The sequence below is a fragment of the Macrosteles quadrilineatus genome, unplaced genomic scaffold, assembly GCF_028750875.1.
Source record: "Macrosteles quadrilineatus isolate MER2022 unplaced genomic scaffold, UCM_ALF_1.0 Scaffold_7__1_contigs__length_78375512, whole genome shotgun sequence".
Lineage (NCBI taxonomy): Eukaryota > Metazoa > Arthropoda > Insecta > Hemiptera > Cicadellidae > Macrosteles > Macrosteles quadrilineatus.
In genome coordinates this window covers 70436088-70453139 of record NW_026542600.1, presented here as the reverse complement: position 1 = coordinate 70453139, position 17052 = coordinate 70436088, and the positions used below count along the sequence as shown (strand labels likewise).

At 34.2% G+C, this 17052-nt stretch overlaps 1 protein-coding gene across 6 annotated transcripts in view; it reads right to left on the bottom strand.

Annotated features, from left to right (window-relative positions):
* The window catches only part of LOC128998481 (PAX-interacting protein 1), a 48009-nt gene that overhangs the window by 20879 nt on the left and 10078 nt on the right, over positions 1–17052 (bottom strand). For 4 of the 6 annotated variants that reach the window (XM_054424625.1, XM_054424628.1, XM_054424629.1 and 1 more), the window contains exons 8-12: positions 12217–12669; positions 10770–10907; positions 8457–8784; positions 4594–4751; positions 3859–3945 (exon numbers count right to left, since the gene is read on the bottom strand). In XM_054424625.1, the coding sequence (XP_054280600.1) occupies positions 3859–3945; positions 4594–4751; positions 8457–8784; positions 10770–10907; positions 12217–12669 (1164 nt within the window). The remainder of the gene's footprint in view (positions 1–3858; positions 3946–4593; positions 4752–8456; positions 8785–10769; positions 10908–12216; positions 12670–17052) is intronic. The other 2 variants (XM_054424626.1, XM_054424630.1) reach the window with 2 other exon arrangements.

Here is a 17052-nt window from a genome sequence, read left to right as displayed (position 1 = left end):
CCCTCGAAGTGTCAATGGCCGTAATTACGGCGACGTTGAAGGCTTTCTGTTTTGTTCGATATAATCCTTTACTATCGAACGATTCCAGTAATAATGCATACCTGGTATTCAGCAGATTCTGGGCTTCATGACAACCAATAAAGATGGCCGTTTTAAAGACTATTTATTTTGCCCTGTGTTTGTTTTTCTGCATGTATGTTCTCGTCTATGGTTGTCATGATTATATCATTTTGGTGTTCATATCTTTGTTTTTATAAAGTTTAGTAATCATTTTTCAAATAAACACTATATAACTATATATTTTCTTTTTCCTCACTTAATTTTGAATAAAATCTATATAACAGTGTCTTATTTAGTGACTGTTTGTGTTTTCCCACATGTCTGGTTACTCAGATAGAAATTGTTTTTGCATCTTCTGGATTTGAACCCATGTCTTGTGAGGTAAGGGTATTAAAACTTACTATATATTTATAGAGACCCTATTTTATATAGTTTGAGAAAATATACATATTTATGTGTGTATGTCTTTATTGAAAGGTTTTATGGATGTTAACATAAAACTCGACTAAAGTGCCTAAATACTCGTGACACCTAGAGGGTTAAACCGGATTTCCTTAGATTTCATGATTGGTATTCACCTTAAGTGTAACTTCAGAATGTCACAATATAAACTATACAAGCTCATATCCAAAGCCGATTTGGTTGTTTTATCATTTCAAATTCACTATGTCTAGTTCACTTCCTACTGCAATACAAGACTGCTACTTGCTGGCATTAATAGTAAGACATAGTGATTATCGCAACAGATCCAGTGAATATTTGTTAATTAAGTTAAAAAGCAATTAACCTTAGTATAGTTTCAAGAATGATTGAAAAAATTTTCAGTAGAGCATCTTTTCTGTAAATCTTTGCTCAAATATGTTCAATGTTCAATATTGGAAAAAAAATATTGTGAAGTATTGGATTTGATTTGAACCCCTGAATCAATATTCACACACCCCTATTTTTTCTAGAGATTTATTGAATCATAAAAGCCAGAATACTTAGTTTACAATAATTAGACCTTATCATTATATTTCAATACAATGCAAACAGAGATGTGCAGTTAAATTAATAAATAAACAAAAATATGATTCATATATAAGATATTTTGCCAAGCTTATTTAGATGACAACATTATTAGATAATAATGCAAGCATGCTGTTATTTTTATATTTTACCCAAATTTAAAATCTAACTTAAACTCATGTTTAAAGGTTAAATGGACAAGAAATTACTCTATATTTCATGTGCCCAGTAAAGATCTTAGCGCTATAAAAGAATGTTAAGTAAGTTAAGACTTTTCTGTTGATGAACAAAAAGCAAATATGCAATAGTATGATGCAAAAGGACACAAATTCTTACAGGTTTGAGAAGGGAACTTTTCAATTAAAATCGAACTTAATTAAACTTTACAATCACATATAAAAACAGTAAGATATTGATGAAAAACCATAAATGTAATCACACCTTTAGGAAATGCATAGTGACTAGTGAGCACATATTATTTCTTGATTACATATCCTGTACGTTATTTTAAACATGTAATTGAGATTGCTTAAATCTTTAAATAAGTCATTCCAAAAGTGTGTACAAACGCATGCCATAAGTATACACTCAATTTAAAATAGGCTTACTACTGCCCAAACAGCATTTATATCACTCTAGATGAAAATGAAAATAACTTACAAATAAACTTACTAAAACAAATCAAAAGTACAGGGTGTTTTTTTTTACGCAACCCAAATTACAAGTACCATAAGAAACTGTTTATCACAAAACAAGCTCACATTTTAGTATGCCTGTATTATTTATTTCATTGCCAATCAGCTGGTTATGCATTGTTGCATAGTTAAGATTTTTTTATTATCTTTGAGTTTTAGTGTTATTGGGAATTTATTGTAAGTCTCAACAACTCTTTGAGCATGTAAAAAACCCCATATTACGTCTTAGGCCTATTTACAATAAATTATCAATAACCCTAAACCTTATAGATAACTGGAATGATGTATATTCGCTGATTAGCAATTAAGTAAAGAAAACAGGGATATCATCATATAAGCTGAAGTGTTTAGTTGTAGTTATTTGGGTTGTGTTTTAAAAAAACACACACACTGAATAAAAACAAAATGGGATTGAATGTTCATTAAATAAAAAAAAAATGCAGTTTTATAAATGGATAAGAAATGTTTAACAGTATGTGTTTTATAACATAAGCGCTTGGACTGATGCCAGCTAGCTCCATATTGGTTTGAAAGCAAAATGTAAGCTTACTAGAACAGGTTCTACTTTTACTTACCAGTAGTGGGCAGGGAAATGCCTTGTTGGAGGGTTTGGTAGGTACTGATAAAATATACAAAACCAGGACACTCTAAACCAGTCTTTAAATAGTATGTGGGAGTTAAAATTAATGATATATTATAGTTTCTTTGAAAAAATCCTAGCAAAATAATCAAAATGCCTTTGATATAGGACCAAAGCAATACATCACTTATCAAGGTGGACAAAAGACATGGTGCTTGAAATTGCAAAATCTTAGCCATAACAGAATGTTGAATCATGAAACAAAAAGTAAAGACAGAAGATTGCTATTGGCACGTTTGATGCTTGATTGATTGCAAAATTAGTGAAACAGAAAACAGTTTTCCTCTTACATTTATTAATTTTCAGATGTTATTCAGTTTTAAATGAAATATTTTGTAATTTATAAATTAATATAGATTTTAGTATTTTCCTGAAATTTTGAACCAGTAGAGTAAAAATTTAATATAAAAAAATTTAATCTCACCACATTCTATAATAGAATACTATAGAAATATATTAGTTTTTATGGCTTTTCTGATGAAATAAATGCAGTTATTTTTATCCAAAGGTAAAGACAAAAACGTTATAGCATACGGTAGGCTGTAGTTTCACGTGTAATAAAAGAAATAAGTTGCGGCTTCAATTCCATGATTACAAAATTTTTCGAATCCAACCATTTTGAGGTTTCTTAAACTTAACTTAGAAGGATTTTCAACATCTATTGGTTTTTTTCTTGCATCACACAATTTCACAAGAATCATACTATTTACAATTGGTAGCGATAAAGCCTTTACAAATACAACAGAACAGAACAGAACAGAAAACACATCCAGTGAAATTTCAAACATTTGGAGTAGGCCTAGTTCCGAGGCAGGAAACAACAGAAAACTGCCGACAATCCAATAAAAAAATACCTAAAACTTCACTTTCTTGTGGGCATCCATGACATACAGAAAATAAGTACGGAAATGAGTATAAAGTGGTAAAAAATTACATAAAATCATTCAAAATCGACTTTTTTTTAGGAATTACTATTTTTTACAGTTTGATAACCCAGTAGCAGCTGTTTATTTTATTAATCATACTGGCCGTAATTAGTTTAAACTGTGGATATATAATGATGGGTAAATTGATTCAGTAGAAATAAATTCACATGTTTATGGTACGTTTTATTTGTGTGTGTGCTAGCTCTGCATCCATTATTCTTTAAAAATGTAAAAATTGATATTGAAAAAAGTTCACCCAGGTTTGTTTTACCTAGGTTGAGTAACTGAAAAGTTTGGAACTAAAAGTTTTCGCTGTTGGTTGAGTTGCTGAGTCAGAGCTTCATTGAGAAGGGAGGATTTTAAACTCAATTTTGGTAAGTGTATTTTAAAACACAAAACCACTTCCCCAAAGTTGCAGAATAAGGAGCCAGGATTTGCAAATGGTCACAAAGCTCAAGCAAAGTAAACAAATAGCAACAAAGAAACAACTGAATGTGTAAATCAGTATAATAAATTAATGTAGAATTACCGAAAACAAATCTGTAGAGGAGGCCACTGAGTCGGCAGCTTCTGGTATTGGCTGATGGCCTTGGGCGACTGTATTCCCTTGAGCCATCTGAAAATGAAACAAAAATATCAGTTGATGAACGACAGGGGCTTCTAAAAATAATTTTAAAAATCCCTTTATCCTTTTAACAACAAGGTTTTTGGAGCCAAACTTTTATAATAGTTTAATTGTTTACTGCCCAAATTTCTTTATTATTCTATTCTATAATACAAATTTAAAACATCGATAATTAATTATCTAAAAACAAAAACTCCTTTTGTTCAAAACATCAATGCAACAAAAACATCGGTCACTTAAACCATCCATGCAAAAAACATCAAATATCGACGTATCAAAAACATCGGTTATCGATGCATCGATACTTATTCGCATCTAGTAGCCTATATGCCTGCGATCTAGTCGGTGGAATTGTCGCTCGTGTGAAGTGAAACGTTGCTGGGCCACGGCAAATGCTAATCACAACCGGGAAGCTAGGTGTGTCGCTCATGTAAACTTTGCCTAATCTGTAGCCAACTAGTTCTGGCCCTTCTACTATCAGTACTATCCTCATCTCTAAGAAACTCTAAACAGCAAAAGTTAGCATGTTATTGTAACTAGCAAAATGTTCAATATGGCAAATCTTTCATCATAAAACCTTTGTTATGTACACCAAAGGTAGCACACTCTATCTTGTTTCCCCTCACACAGTATCATTACCTGATTGTTGAACAGCATAGGCTGAGGGGTGGTGGGGTGGGCAAGTCTGACATTGGCAGTGGGAACTTGTTGCTTCTGTTGCAGTTGTTGGAAGCGATGCAGCTGGAGTTGTTGCTGCCTCAGAGCCATCTGTTGTTGAGATCCAACTCCCACTTGACCTGCATTGTCAATAGACACTTTCATTTAGTTATTGAAACTGATTTGCTCAAGTCGAGAATAAAAGAAGTTCACTTGGCCAAAACTGGTAATGTCTACTCACTTTGTGTATAGACTGATTTTATGGCTATGCTTTTTAGCTATACCAAATAGTAGTGTGTCAAAACCGAATCTCAAATCTCAAAACCACAAGAACTTAAGAAAATTTTCAGTTTCGAGATTCAAAACTAAGTATTGATTTAATTTCAATACTATTCTCATTATCATATTAGTATGTCAATGTCATGAGTTCAATGTATTTCAGTGTTTGTTGTTCATAAACAATTATGTTTTTAAGTTTAAAGTGGAGCTGTGTTTTTCATATTGTGTCAGGATTAGGGGTGCATGTGTTCAGTTTTGATTGCGTAATAAACATTTTACTATTGCCTATATTTTTTGTAATCTTGGCCAACCATGTAAAGAGTTTTGGTTTCGGTTTTGAGATTCATAATTTCAGTTTTCTACCATAGTTAATACTATATCTACATCTACAAACACTTAATTAGTACACAAAAATGTTTTTAGATGAACCAAGTATTTTTATTGACTATACAGCAAAAAGTTTACTAACACTATTTAGGTAGGAGTTAGGCCTATACATTTAAATGTCTCAAATTGATAGAGGTGTGCGGTTATCCGAAAAATCAGGTCGGATTTGGTTCGGTTCGGATATCCGTATCCGAACCGAGCCTAAATTTGATATCCGATACTATCCGTTATATATCCGACTTTTTTGGATAGACAACATATTTTGACGTTTTGGACAGAAAACTAAATCTTCATAACCATCATTAGTTTCCCTGGACAAAATTACAGCAATACGTTTCCAACGACGACGACGTAACAGCAAACGACAAAGAAGCCGTATGATGCAATACCGATGTCTAGTTTAGTCGTCATCAGCTGTTTTGCTTTATGATTAGATTCGTCTGGAACGTTATCAGCTGTTTTGCTTTACGATTAGATTCGTCTGGAACGAACATACATAAAGCAGAAAAGAACTTCCATGGTCAACTCGTGCTTGTCTCCTGATATTCCCGTGGTTAAAAAGAATTATTTTATAAACCTATAAAACAAAATCATAAAATCTTACATAAAGATAATAACAATAACAGCAATTGTAAAAAGGGTATAAAGATAACAACGTCATTATACTTTCTCTTTGTTCTTCTATTTCTTGGGTTTCCTTTCATCACGCATTCAACAAGTTGCCTAGTTGCCCATGTCGTTATCAGCTTTTGTGACATAGCACAGCAGGGGGTAAAACTTGACGAAAATCGGTTAATTTTTACCTATTATTTAATTACCAATGTACTTGATTGGTAATGTATTAATAAATTGGCCGGTTTTTGTCAAATTTTACACCAAATTTATTGGAATTTCAAGGTGAATATCAATAAAACAATTATTACCAAATATGTTTATTCATTTAAAAGATTGATTTGTGGTATTGGGTTCCCCACTGAGTGCAGCCGAGCGGCACTAATGAGGGTTGAAGTGAACAATAGATGGCTTATCAGACCCGACCCTCCCCAGTGGTCTGGAGAAAGCTTGTAAAAAAACTATTGTTGCACACGCGCCTTATTGACCTTGGGCAAATGAACTGTAATGTTTCAAAATCAAAAACAAAAACTTGGGACCATACTGAATAACAATAATGGACTGCAATAATTGTTGAATTTAAAATCCATTTTTAACAAACTTATAACTTTTTAACTTTTAAAACTTATCTTAGTATTTTACTTGGGGTAATGAAGTTATGTAGGCTAGTGTAGTTCTTGGTTCATCAAGATTCTACTGAATTATGTTTGGCAGTGAATAAGTGTAGAATGAAATTTATAAATTCAGGGATACACACCTTTTACAGAGTTATAAAGCCTAATTGCTCTAATTAACTTGCCACAACATTAAATCTAGAGCCCAGTTTAGTGTATTAGTGATGTTTTCTAAACTTGGCAAACCCCAAGAATGCCACTTAAGGCCAATAATCTGTTCCAAAAACGTACGGAAATACAATGTGAAAATAAAATTGAGATAGAAATCCTTGACTTGTGAGAACCAGGAAACAACATAAAACATAACCTCTAGTAAACAAACCCAAACGTTTTGACATCAGTCCTGCTGAGCTTAAGTGTTGTGTGAAGATTTCGGCTGCTAGTGTACTTAATTCAAGCAACCAACTTTTGAAAATAGATGTTGTGAATTGTGATTTTCAAGAGAGAAAAACTGTGGACGTGGCTAATTTGAAATTTTATGATTCAAAATCGCCATTTATGTTTATTTACACAGCTTTACAGTGTTTTATATGTTAAAAATGCATATGCAGCTTATTATTAACCGCGCCGAACTATCCGAATCCGAAAATATCCGAATCCGAACCTCCCAATATCCGATCCGATCCGAACCGAGCCTCAACTATCCGATCTGAATCCGATCCGAAATGAAATTTCACTATCCGCACACCTCTACAAATTGATGACTTTCCAACAAAAACCACTTTAAATATTGAATGCATGGTAACAGGGTTTTGAGATCTCCAAAGTCAAATTTGAACTTAAACAGTATTTTAGACTAATTTTGAACAGAAAATTTTATGAAAAATAAAATTTGCAAATTCATTTGTAAAGATATTAGATATGTAAAAAATATTGTTATTTGTGTGTATGCTTTTGTGTGTTAGTGTGTTATATGACGTAAGTGATGTGCAATAGTAAATGAATATGGCTAATTCTTCACGGATTGACGACTTTCTCACTGAAGATGAACTAGGTGATACGGACAACAACCGTTTACAACACAAACTAAGGATTACTTTTGATGTCACGTTCGTCAGTTGGCGCATGATGAGTATTCCCGTCACAAATGATGACGTCAATTATCTCGTCAAAAATTGAAAATTTTGAAGAAATAGCACCAAATTATTATCCAACACGCAACACGACATTTGATAGTTAATTTGAGTTTTCATATTTTAGCCATACAAGTGATATAACCAATTTTGGTGCCGCATTGAACGTGTTTAGTATATGTTTATTTGGTTACTCATTACCTTTTTTCTAGTTAAAAAATCTAATCTACACAGATAAACCCACTTAGGGTCCATTCCATGCGAACATTTTACAGACACAACTGCTGAAGTTGTTTATCAAAGAATGAGAATTTAGGTTTCATTGTCTATATAGCCTAACACCATGTTACTCTCAATACTCCAGTCCACAATCACCGTGCAATGGAGAGCTCATAAGCCATGAATTTCAAAAGGCAAATTCAGCGATACAAGCCATGCTAAAAACACCAGACCTCCTAACACGCCCTTTACTTTTTCCTTTTACCTGCTGTTTACTAACTATGTGAAAACCCAATTCATTAGGTAAAACTACCAATAAATCTTAGTATTACGCCTTCATGAGTGTTGTGAGGACAGTTGACACAACTCGCATGACAAGCATGCATTATACAAGATTTCTTCAGTATTTTTAATAGAGGGAATGAGATGGTTCAGTGTTAGAGCATGGGGCTTCTGTCTCAAAGGTCCTGGGTTCAAATCATGCCAATCACCAATGGATTTAGTTTTTTATAATGCCACTCCTCTCAACAACATGGACCCTCAAGGAACATCCTTTTAAAGTAATCTGTAAAACCGTGGAGGATTTGTCCTAGGTCCTCACCTTGCAACTGAGCGTCTGCCACCCACTGTGGCTGCTGAGCTACAGTAGGACTGTTGCTAGTGATGAGTTGCTGTGCAGGCATCTGCCTGTCACCTTGTTGTGGGTGTACCAACACCTGCTGCCTCAGCTGAGTGTTCTGCTGTATCACAATCTGCTGCTGATGGCGTTGCTGCTGAAGCCATTGCAGTTGTTGTTGAGGGTTCAGCCCAGAAGGTATGTGTCCTCTGATAACTGCCACTGATTGTTGTCTCAATGCTCCACTAACTACGACAGTGCTGCCAGCAATACCTCCTCCCTGCACAACCTGTCTTTGCTGTTGTTGCTGCTGCTGCAACACAAATTACACTTATTTGAAACATATTTTAGTATAGACTTCAGCTAACACATCTGAGAAATTATCTTGTCCAGATATTTCCATTATGTTCAGGGTGTGCGAGTACTCAAACGCTCGAGTATTTTCAAGTGAGTATTTCAGTACTCGACTCGACTCAAACTCTTCGAGAAAACTCAAAGAGTCGATCTTTAACGGTACGTCCAGAGTGCACGCCGATTCAGATTCAGATTTTCGGTGCATGGTTAATCTGAGTCGGATATTTTGTTGGTGGTCACAATAGAAGCAGGAAATAACGCCGTCGGTACTGACTCGGATAGCAAAGAAGCAAGTCAGTCGTTGTTATGGAATTGTTGGATGAGGAATTAACGTGTAAAATGATAACGCCTGAAACTGTTCTGAAGTTACAGCCAGTTAAAAATGATGTTCATAATATTATATATCTCTTTTCCGATAGCTAGAAATGATAGAGCTTTTTTCTATATTGTGTTGAGTGGAACCCTAAACCACCGAAACTTATTATTAAAATTGGACATCGTATTGTAAGAAACTTGTCGAACCTACACACAAACAAAACAATTATCCTGAAGAGCTATTATTAAGCAAAGACAAGATAACACTTTTAGTGGTAACCCTAATTAAAAGTAAGGATGAAAAAATTGAATATTTTACTTTAAAAACTAAATTTATTTAATTAAATAGTATGCGTATGAGCAAATCAGAATCTGAAACCAGAATGAAGAATTCATTCCGGTAAGCAGGTGCCTGAGCGCGGGCTCGGAAACCAGCAGCTACTACGGCCACTTCCATTTGAGGCAAGTGCCATTCCTGTCGCCGAAAATCTGAATCGGCGTGCACTCTGGACGTACCGTAAGATTGTCCACAAGAAAGATTTATTGATACCACATGTCGATGCTTTGTCACGAATACCAAGCTTACTTGCTGATGCCAAACCAAACGATCAGAAGTGTTATTGTTGCTGAATGACAAAAAGGACAATATCAAAATAAAAGAACAATATACAGATATGTACACTATATCAGATATTTCTTTTCTTTATAATTTATTGTAAAATGCTAAAATATATTTTTAATCAGGTGTGGAATAAACAATAAATAATTAAACAAGTACCTTTGGATACTATAGTCTTTCTTTTGACTTCTGTTTTCTTTGCACTATTGCGTCACGGTTTTTGGCAGTAGATGACTGACTGGCTCTGGCTAGTGGCAGTGCGGCAATTTCTCTGCTGTGTCTTAATTCTTAAAGGTCGCGAGCAAACTTAATATTTAATTCTTATTTTAACATTTTAACTCTTCTGCAATAATAGATATAATATAAGTGTTTCTTCGAAAATAAATTATTATTCTTTTTTTGGCCTGACCCGATCAGGGCCGGCAAGAGCCGTCACGAGCCCCACGGCTGAGCGATCCCTGGCCCCCTACTTTCCTGATGTAGTGTTCAGCCACCTCCACCCCGTTTTGTTACATATCTAAAATACCTATCTAATAATAATATAATAGGCCTATGTAAAACGCTTGATAGTTTGATTAATTTTCGTGCTCACAGTTGCAGCTTTATTCACAGTCATGACATAAACAATTCAAGTAAAAAATTACTTGGTGAACTGGTAAAGCATATTAAAATTTTTGACTTTAGCAGATTAAATTAACTAAATGCCTACATTCAGCATACAAGATTTTACATTTAGCCGAGCCCAGCCCACCCTCTAGCCGGCTCTGGACCCAATCTTGGCCCGAACCAATCTCTGACCTGACCCGGTCTCTCAGGCCTTCCGCTGGCCCGACCTGTCCTGATTCGTGGATCCACAACCCGCAGACCCCTAGTTATCAGGAGACGAGTTTGTAGGACTTTGCTGTAGTAAATTGAAATAATTGTTTTTAACCTATGTACCAAACTCTTTTAAGTTTGATGGTTTCACAGGAAAAGACTGATCACTAGTTGTAATGACAGCCCAGACTTACCTGCATCTGTCTTTGTATTGCGATCTGTTGTTGCTTCTGCAGATTGTGTAGGAACATTGTTCTCTGTTGAGGGTCCAGTTGGCGCAACTGTGCATGGGTAGCTTTGTCCATCTGAATCAACTGTCTTTGGTTCGGGTTCTGTACACAACATTATAGTTATAGGTGGACACATGCAACTGAAATCTACACATACAGTAAAGACCCTTAATTCTACCACGGCATAATCAAGACATTATGCATGGAACAAAATGTATGAATTTAGAATAAATCTTTAGACTACACAGCTACTAAAGATTTGGAATTATGTTGGATAATATAAGTTGGCAACTAATAATCTACAATTAAGTTCCAAATTTGAAAATATGTTCTGTAATTTCTTTGGCCAGTTTGTTAGTTGTATTATAAGTTTACATACGTTTCGTATTGAAGTTATGAATGATTATAAATAAATTTGTAGAACACAATAAGACATATTTGTTTTTGTCTTTTTAAATGGCAGTATCTTTAGTGTTTCCAACACTGAATGTCAATATTGAATAACATGTTTTGTATTTTATTAAAAACTGTAATTTAGAGGCACAATAAATTTAATGCACTGTGTTTCTGGTATTAAAAATTCACTGTTTCACAAGTCAGCAATAAACATGGTTAGAAAAAAATGTTCCTATTTTATTGTGAATGTTTTACACAACTTATTCTTAGATTTTATGGGAATGCGATTTTTATGATTTGAACGAATAAAATATAGAGTGTCACATTTTATTTTATTTATAAACTTACTAAAAGATAAGTAAAATTTTATTTTTAGCATCACTTGTTAAATAAAGGAGGAAAATGGATGTTAAAAACCAACATAATGAAAAAACTGAAAAAAATAACAAACAACAATACTTATGTTAGCAATACTTGTGTTGTGTTACTTCTGTTGCTTATGTTAGGTTAAAAAGTTAAACTACAGACAAAATCTCTTAAGTCAGAAAAAATTTAGAGAAAAAAGGAAAGCAGAATTTTCATTATGAATGAAAAACTATAGGGCAAATAAAAAGGAACAAGAATTCCAGAAATGAACCGTCTTTACTTAACGTCCAGTACTTTGAAAGCTTCTTGGCTAATTATAATGTGTAAGCCTAAGGTATGTGATCCTTGAGCTCGATGACATAAATTTAATAAATTTTCTTTAAAAAATTGTATAATAGTCACTTCAAAGTATACTCTTTATTATTTTTTATACATCCACACAGCCTGACTTTGGCATTTCTCCAGTAAAGAGACCTTTTCTTGAATTAAAAGAAAAAACTCCTGGTATGATAGGCACATTTTAAATTATATGAAAGTTGTTATTCTAAACCTCTAAACATGACCCCTTGAGAAGTTACTAGTACGCATGCTTGTTCACTTAACATCCCATGTTAGCTAGCATCAACTAAAATATTTTAAGCATGCAGACCTGCTGCTGAGTTTGCTGGGTCCAAGTGATTTGTCTCTGTTGTATCTGTGGTTGATTCTGTTGTTGCTGTTGTTGTAGTTGCTGTTGACGCAACTGGAATTGTTGCTGCTGCTGTTGTTGTTGTTGCTGATTCCAGTTGATCTGATTGTTATTGGAAAGTGTGACAAAGCCCTGCTGATGCTGCACCATCTGAGGTTGTTGGGGCTGGGGCTGCTGTTGTGCCTGCACTCCTCCACTCGTTTGATTGGCCTCGTGCACGATGAAGTGCTGCTGGGTAGGTTGTTGTTGTTGCTGCTGCTGCTGCTGTTGTTGTTGCTGCTGCTGCTGTTGCTGCTGCTGCAAGAGCGATTTCTGCTGAGCCAACACCAGATGTTGCTGGATGTGCTGCGGTTGCTGGATATTTTGTTGCAAAACTCCTTGCTGCTGAATTGGTTGCTGCTGCTGCTGCTGCTGCTACAGAAAAAGGAGCATAGCACCATTATTTACCCGATGTTGAACAACTTCCAAGGGTATTTGTCAAAAGTTGATTTTCTACAAGCTAATTTAAAGTTATTCTTGCTGACCTAATACACCAGAATACCTGTTTTACTACGAATTGGAAGGATGAAGGTGCAATGTAAACATTCAGTTGCGAGTACAGAGAGAGCAAGCATTACAGTTGAGGTGACATGCAAGTAACCACATAGCCAGAATATATAGCAAAAGTACTAATTTCAACATTCTATGAAGGAGACAGTCAGTGGATTAGCCAAATATACTCTGGGGGGATTAGTAATGTGACATGTATTTACATAAACAGAAAAATAAATATAACTATTATCTGCTACAGTACAGGATTATACAAAGCAGCTAAGGTAGATATAGTAACTGGAATGGATTAGGGTTTATCAAATAGGGCAAGCAAACATGCAAGATAATTAATTTGAAATATGAATTTGCAATACATTACACACCATTTAAGTATCAATACATGCAATTTGACAAGCAAAGCTACCTAGTTGAATGAATAGTAACAGCATACAGTAAATATAAGAATACAGTTGTAGATGTTTGACAACAAGTAGTTTATTATTCTTAGGGCCGCTTTCCCCAAATCAAGTTTAACTCTGATCGTGGTTTAAACTCTAGTTTAACCTCAGATTCACTTTCCCCAAAATAATTTCTCCGTTTAAACTAGGTTTAAGTTAACCCTCCGGGTGAGGCTGGTTTAACTGGCGATCCATGGGTTAAACCAGGAGAGAAGAATAATAGCTTGATTTTGATTGGCTTTGGCTGACTTGTTACGTTCGGCAGACGGCAATGGCAAATATCTTTGTTTGAGGTTTGTTAAACATAACCTCAAATAAATTGAACTGGAAATAAATTAAGAAATAGTAAACCACAACCTATGTAGATAATTCATGACTATTCTAAATTTAAAGATATAAGGCTACAGATATAATGGTTTTAAGGTTTTTAAATGCGTAGAGTAGGCCTGAATTATTATATTTTCGGTAGGTAGTATCGTAGTTGTGTACAATCGATAGGCTACCTTGCCCACAGCAACGCAACAGTGGTTGGAGAGTTTGCTCATAAGAAGCCTTTTGGTTTGATTTTATTTTAACACGAGTCTTACATTACATAAAAGTAAATATTAGTTAACATTCGGGCCTAACCACTAGCCTATTATCATGTGTGAATTATCAACTACTGTAGTAGGCCTAAAATTAAAATTTAGTTCTGAAACATTGATCGAACGTGTCTAATGCTGAGTAGCCTAGGCCTGACATTACAAAGGATAGGCTCTAGTTTTTAATCCACAAACATTAATTTTGTGTCTTTCCCAACATTTTATTTTCCCATGATTGTTATTAATGCTTTTATTTGATGCGTACAGTAGGCCTACTGTTTAATTAAATTTAAGCTTAAATAAACCCACAAGAATTGAAATGCTTATAAATTATAAGCATTATAGCATCAGTACAATTTATCAGCCTGCAAATAAAAATGTTTCTTCTTAATGTCAACAATTGGAGACAATGACACGAAACTTAGTACAAATAACCAAAACACGAGAAAATTAATGACAGATATGTCATAGTGAGTGGGAAGTTAAACAGCTAATATTGCAGACAAAATTGCATAACAGTGTTGCCAACATTGTTGCTTGCAAAGAAAAGCTAGGTTAAACTAAACTTTCATGACAAAACAGTGGGGAAAGCCATCCTAAGTTTAACCCACCGATTAAAGTTAACCGAGATTAAGTTAAACTTGATTTGGGGAAAGCGGCCCTAAATAATATTTGGATTATTGTAGACAAATTTCAAAATAAGGGATAATAACTTTGAATCATCAATTAACATTGCACCAACTAAAGCAACACGTAAACTTATTTACTGTATCATGAAATACAGATTTACAAAAGTAATAGGCTAATGAATTATCACAAAACTTTGTAGATAACACTTTTTTATTATGTAAACACAAATTAAGCTTAAGAAAATTGCCAACATTATGGAGACAACTTCTTGTCATAGAGAGTAAGTATCATTAATACAATTAACTGCTATTAAAAGTAAAATCTGATTGAATCAGAACATATTTCCATTTATTAAATGTAGGTGTTGCAATTAGTTTAAACAAGTCCATCCATGATAAACTCCATTAAATTCTCAGATCTATTTGTTAAGTTGTAAAACGCCTTGAAACTTAATTCATACATCCTTTAAAATTACAATGACAAGAAAAGAAATGTTAAAATAAAGAGTATTAGTACAAATCATGTAATTTACAAGTTTTAAGAATAGGTCCATTCATCTTTGAAGGACTATTTCTATTCAAATTTAACATATTTCTTATCTTTAAAATAGAAAACAAATGTTTAATTAGATGTTAAAGAAGAATTTGTCTTCAATTAAAATAACCTATAAACATGGATTAGGGAGATTGTCATTTTCAGTAGAGTCTCGACTATCAGATCTCCGTGTTATTTGACAATCCTTATCAAAGATCGAGTACCTTGGAATCTCATGCAATTTCAGTGTGGCATGACTATATACCATAGCCGTTATGTCGAGACAACCTTTTGATGAGTTCTTCCCTAACGGTTCTCAGAAACTCAGAAGTTACGAGCCAGACTAGCTTATGACTGGGGAAATAGGGCTAAGGGCACCTGCCCTTATATTGTACTGTACATTCCTTTGATTTGCACGCTGCATGCCGATAAGATTAAGGTTACTAAATCCTCATACACGCATAACTCCCTACTATTCCCTTCGTCTTGGTGTGAACACATACTTGTAGCAAAGTAGACATTTATGGTTTTATCTTGTATTTCCCTGTTCCAGTATTGGTGATTTATTTGTGACAATGGCTTCAGAATAACAAGGTATTGAGATTTAACGTGATTATTAAACTATTTACTAAACGTATATTTTAAGTTTTCATTATTAATGTATTTTTAAAATTTGTATGATGTTTTGCATTAATTTCCGGGTCATCCGATCTTGCTACTGCGGGTTTAGGTTGGATAATTGAGACCCTACTATACCATGGAACAACACTATGCAATTTTAAAAATTGATTCTAATACTCCTGGTTACTGTCGGGGGAAAAATTGTTGACACTCGAATTTGGAGCTCTACAAAAAAGTAACCTAACTACTTAGAAAAACACGGAGTATATATAAATTTTTGTTGTTATATTCCTGTGAAAACAAAAAACTTTTAGCTCGTTTAAAATTTTTTTTATGACAGTCGGAAGGTAGAAACCCCTGTTTTTGGAGTATCAAAAACTATCTTATGAAAATTCGCACATTATACAGTAAACCAAAAGTCAGAACTTCATCAAACTTAATAAAATATAAATACATATATAGTGAGTTAATTTGTATGGTTTCAGAATTTTAACTTTGTCCAAAAAGTTTTTGCTGTCAATTGTGTAAGTTAACTTTTTATGAAAACGGCAAACGCTAGAAAAAAATTGAAAAGCTTGTTTTGAAGGTGATTGTGTTTGTATTTGAAATATTCATACTGCTCAACCAAATTGTTACGCATATTATTTATATAAATTAACATAAAACTGTATTATCTTGAGCCTGCAAGGGTGCAGACGCCATCGCCTGCTCAGGAATCCAGTGCAGTGTTGCCACGATGAACCCTGACCGAGCGTAAGGTGATTCACGCAGTGTGCGTCCCTGACGACTGACTCACAGGACACATCATGTTTTGCATTCTTTCAAAGGTGCAAAGTATTACCACCCCAAAAATGCAATCATTAATCCAACTCAGCTTGTCTCCAATTTTAGTTGTGATCACATCGCTAGAAATAGGTGCCAAATGTAAATTGTCAGTTTTGGAATATGCTATGGTAGTCAGTGCTATATGTTTTTTTAGAAGTGAGGGAGAAGCATTAGGTGATATCCAGTACATTAAAAAGTGCACGAGTGTTTTGAAAGATCATTGTAAATATGCAGTTGACTCAACGTCCCTGCCCAGTGTCCATGTATTCAATACGGCAAGCACCCGGTCAGAGTCGGCGGTAGTCTGGAAGTGTTGTATTCGGCCGCTACATCATTCAAATTTAATGTTAATTTATATAAATAATATGTGTAAGAATGTGGTAGAGCCTTATGAATATTTCAAATACAAACACAATCACCTTCAAGTAATAAGATGGTTTTTGATACTCTAAAACAGGGGTTGTTTACCTTCCGACTGTCATAAAAAAACTTCCAATTGAGCTAACAAATTTTTTGTTTTCGCAGGAATATGTTGAGTAAAACAACGGAAATTTATATATACTCTGTGTTTTCCTAAGTAGTTTGGTTAGAGTTCCAGGTTACTGTAGAGCTCCAAA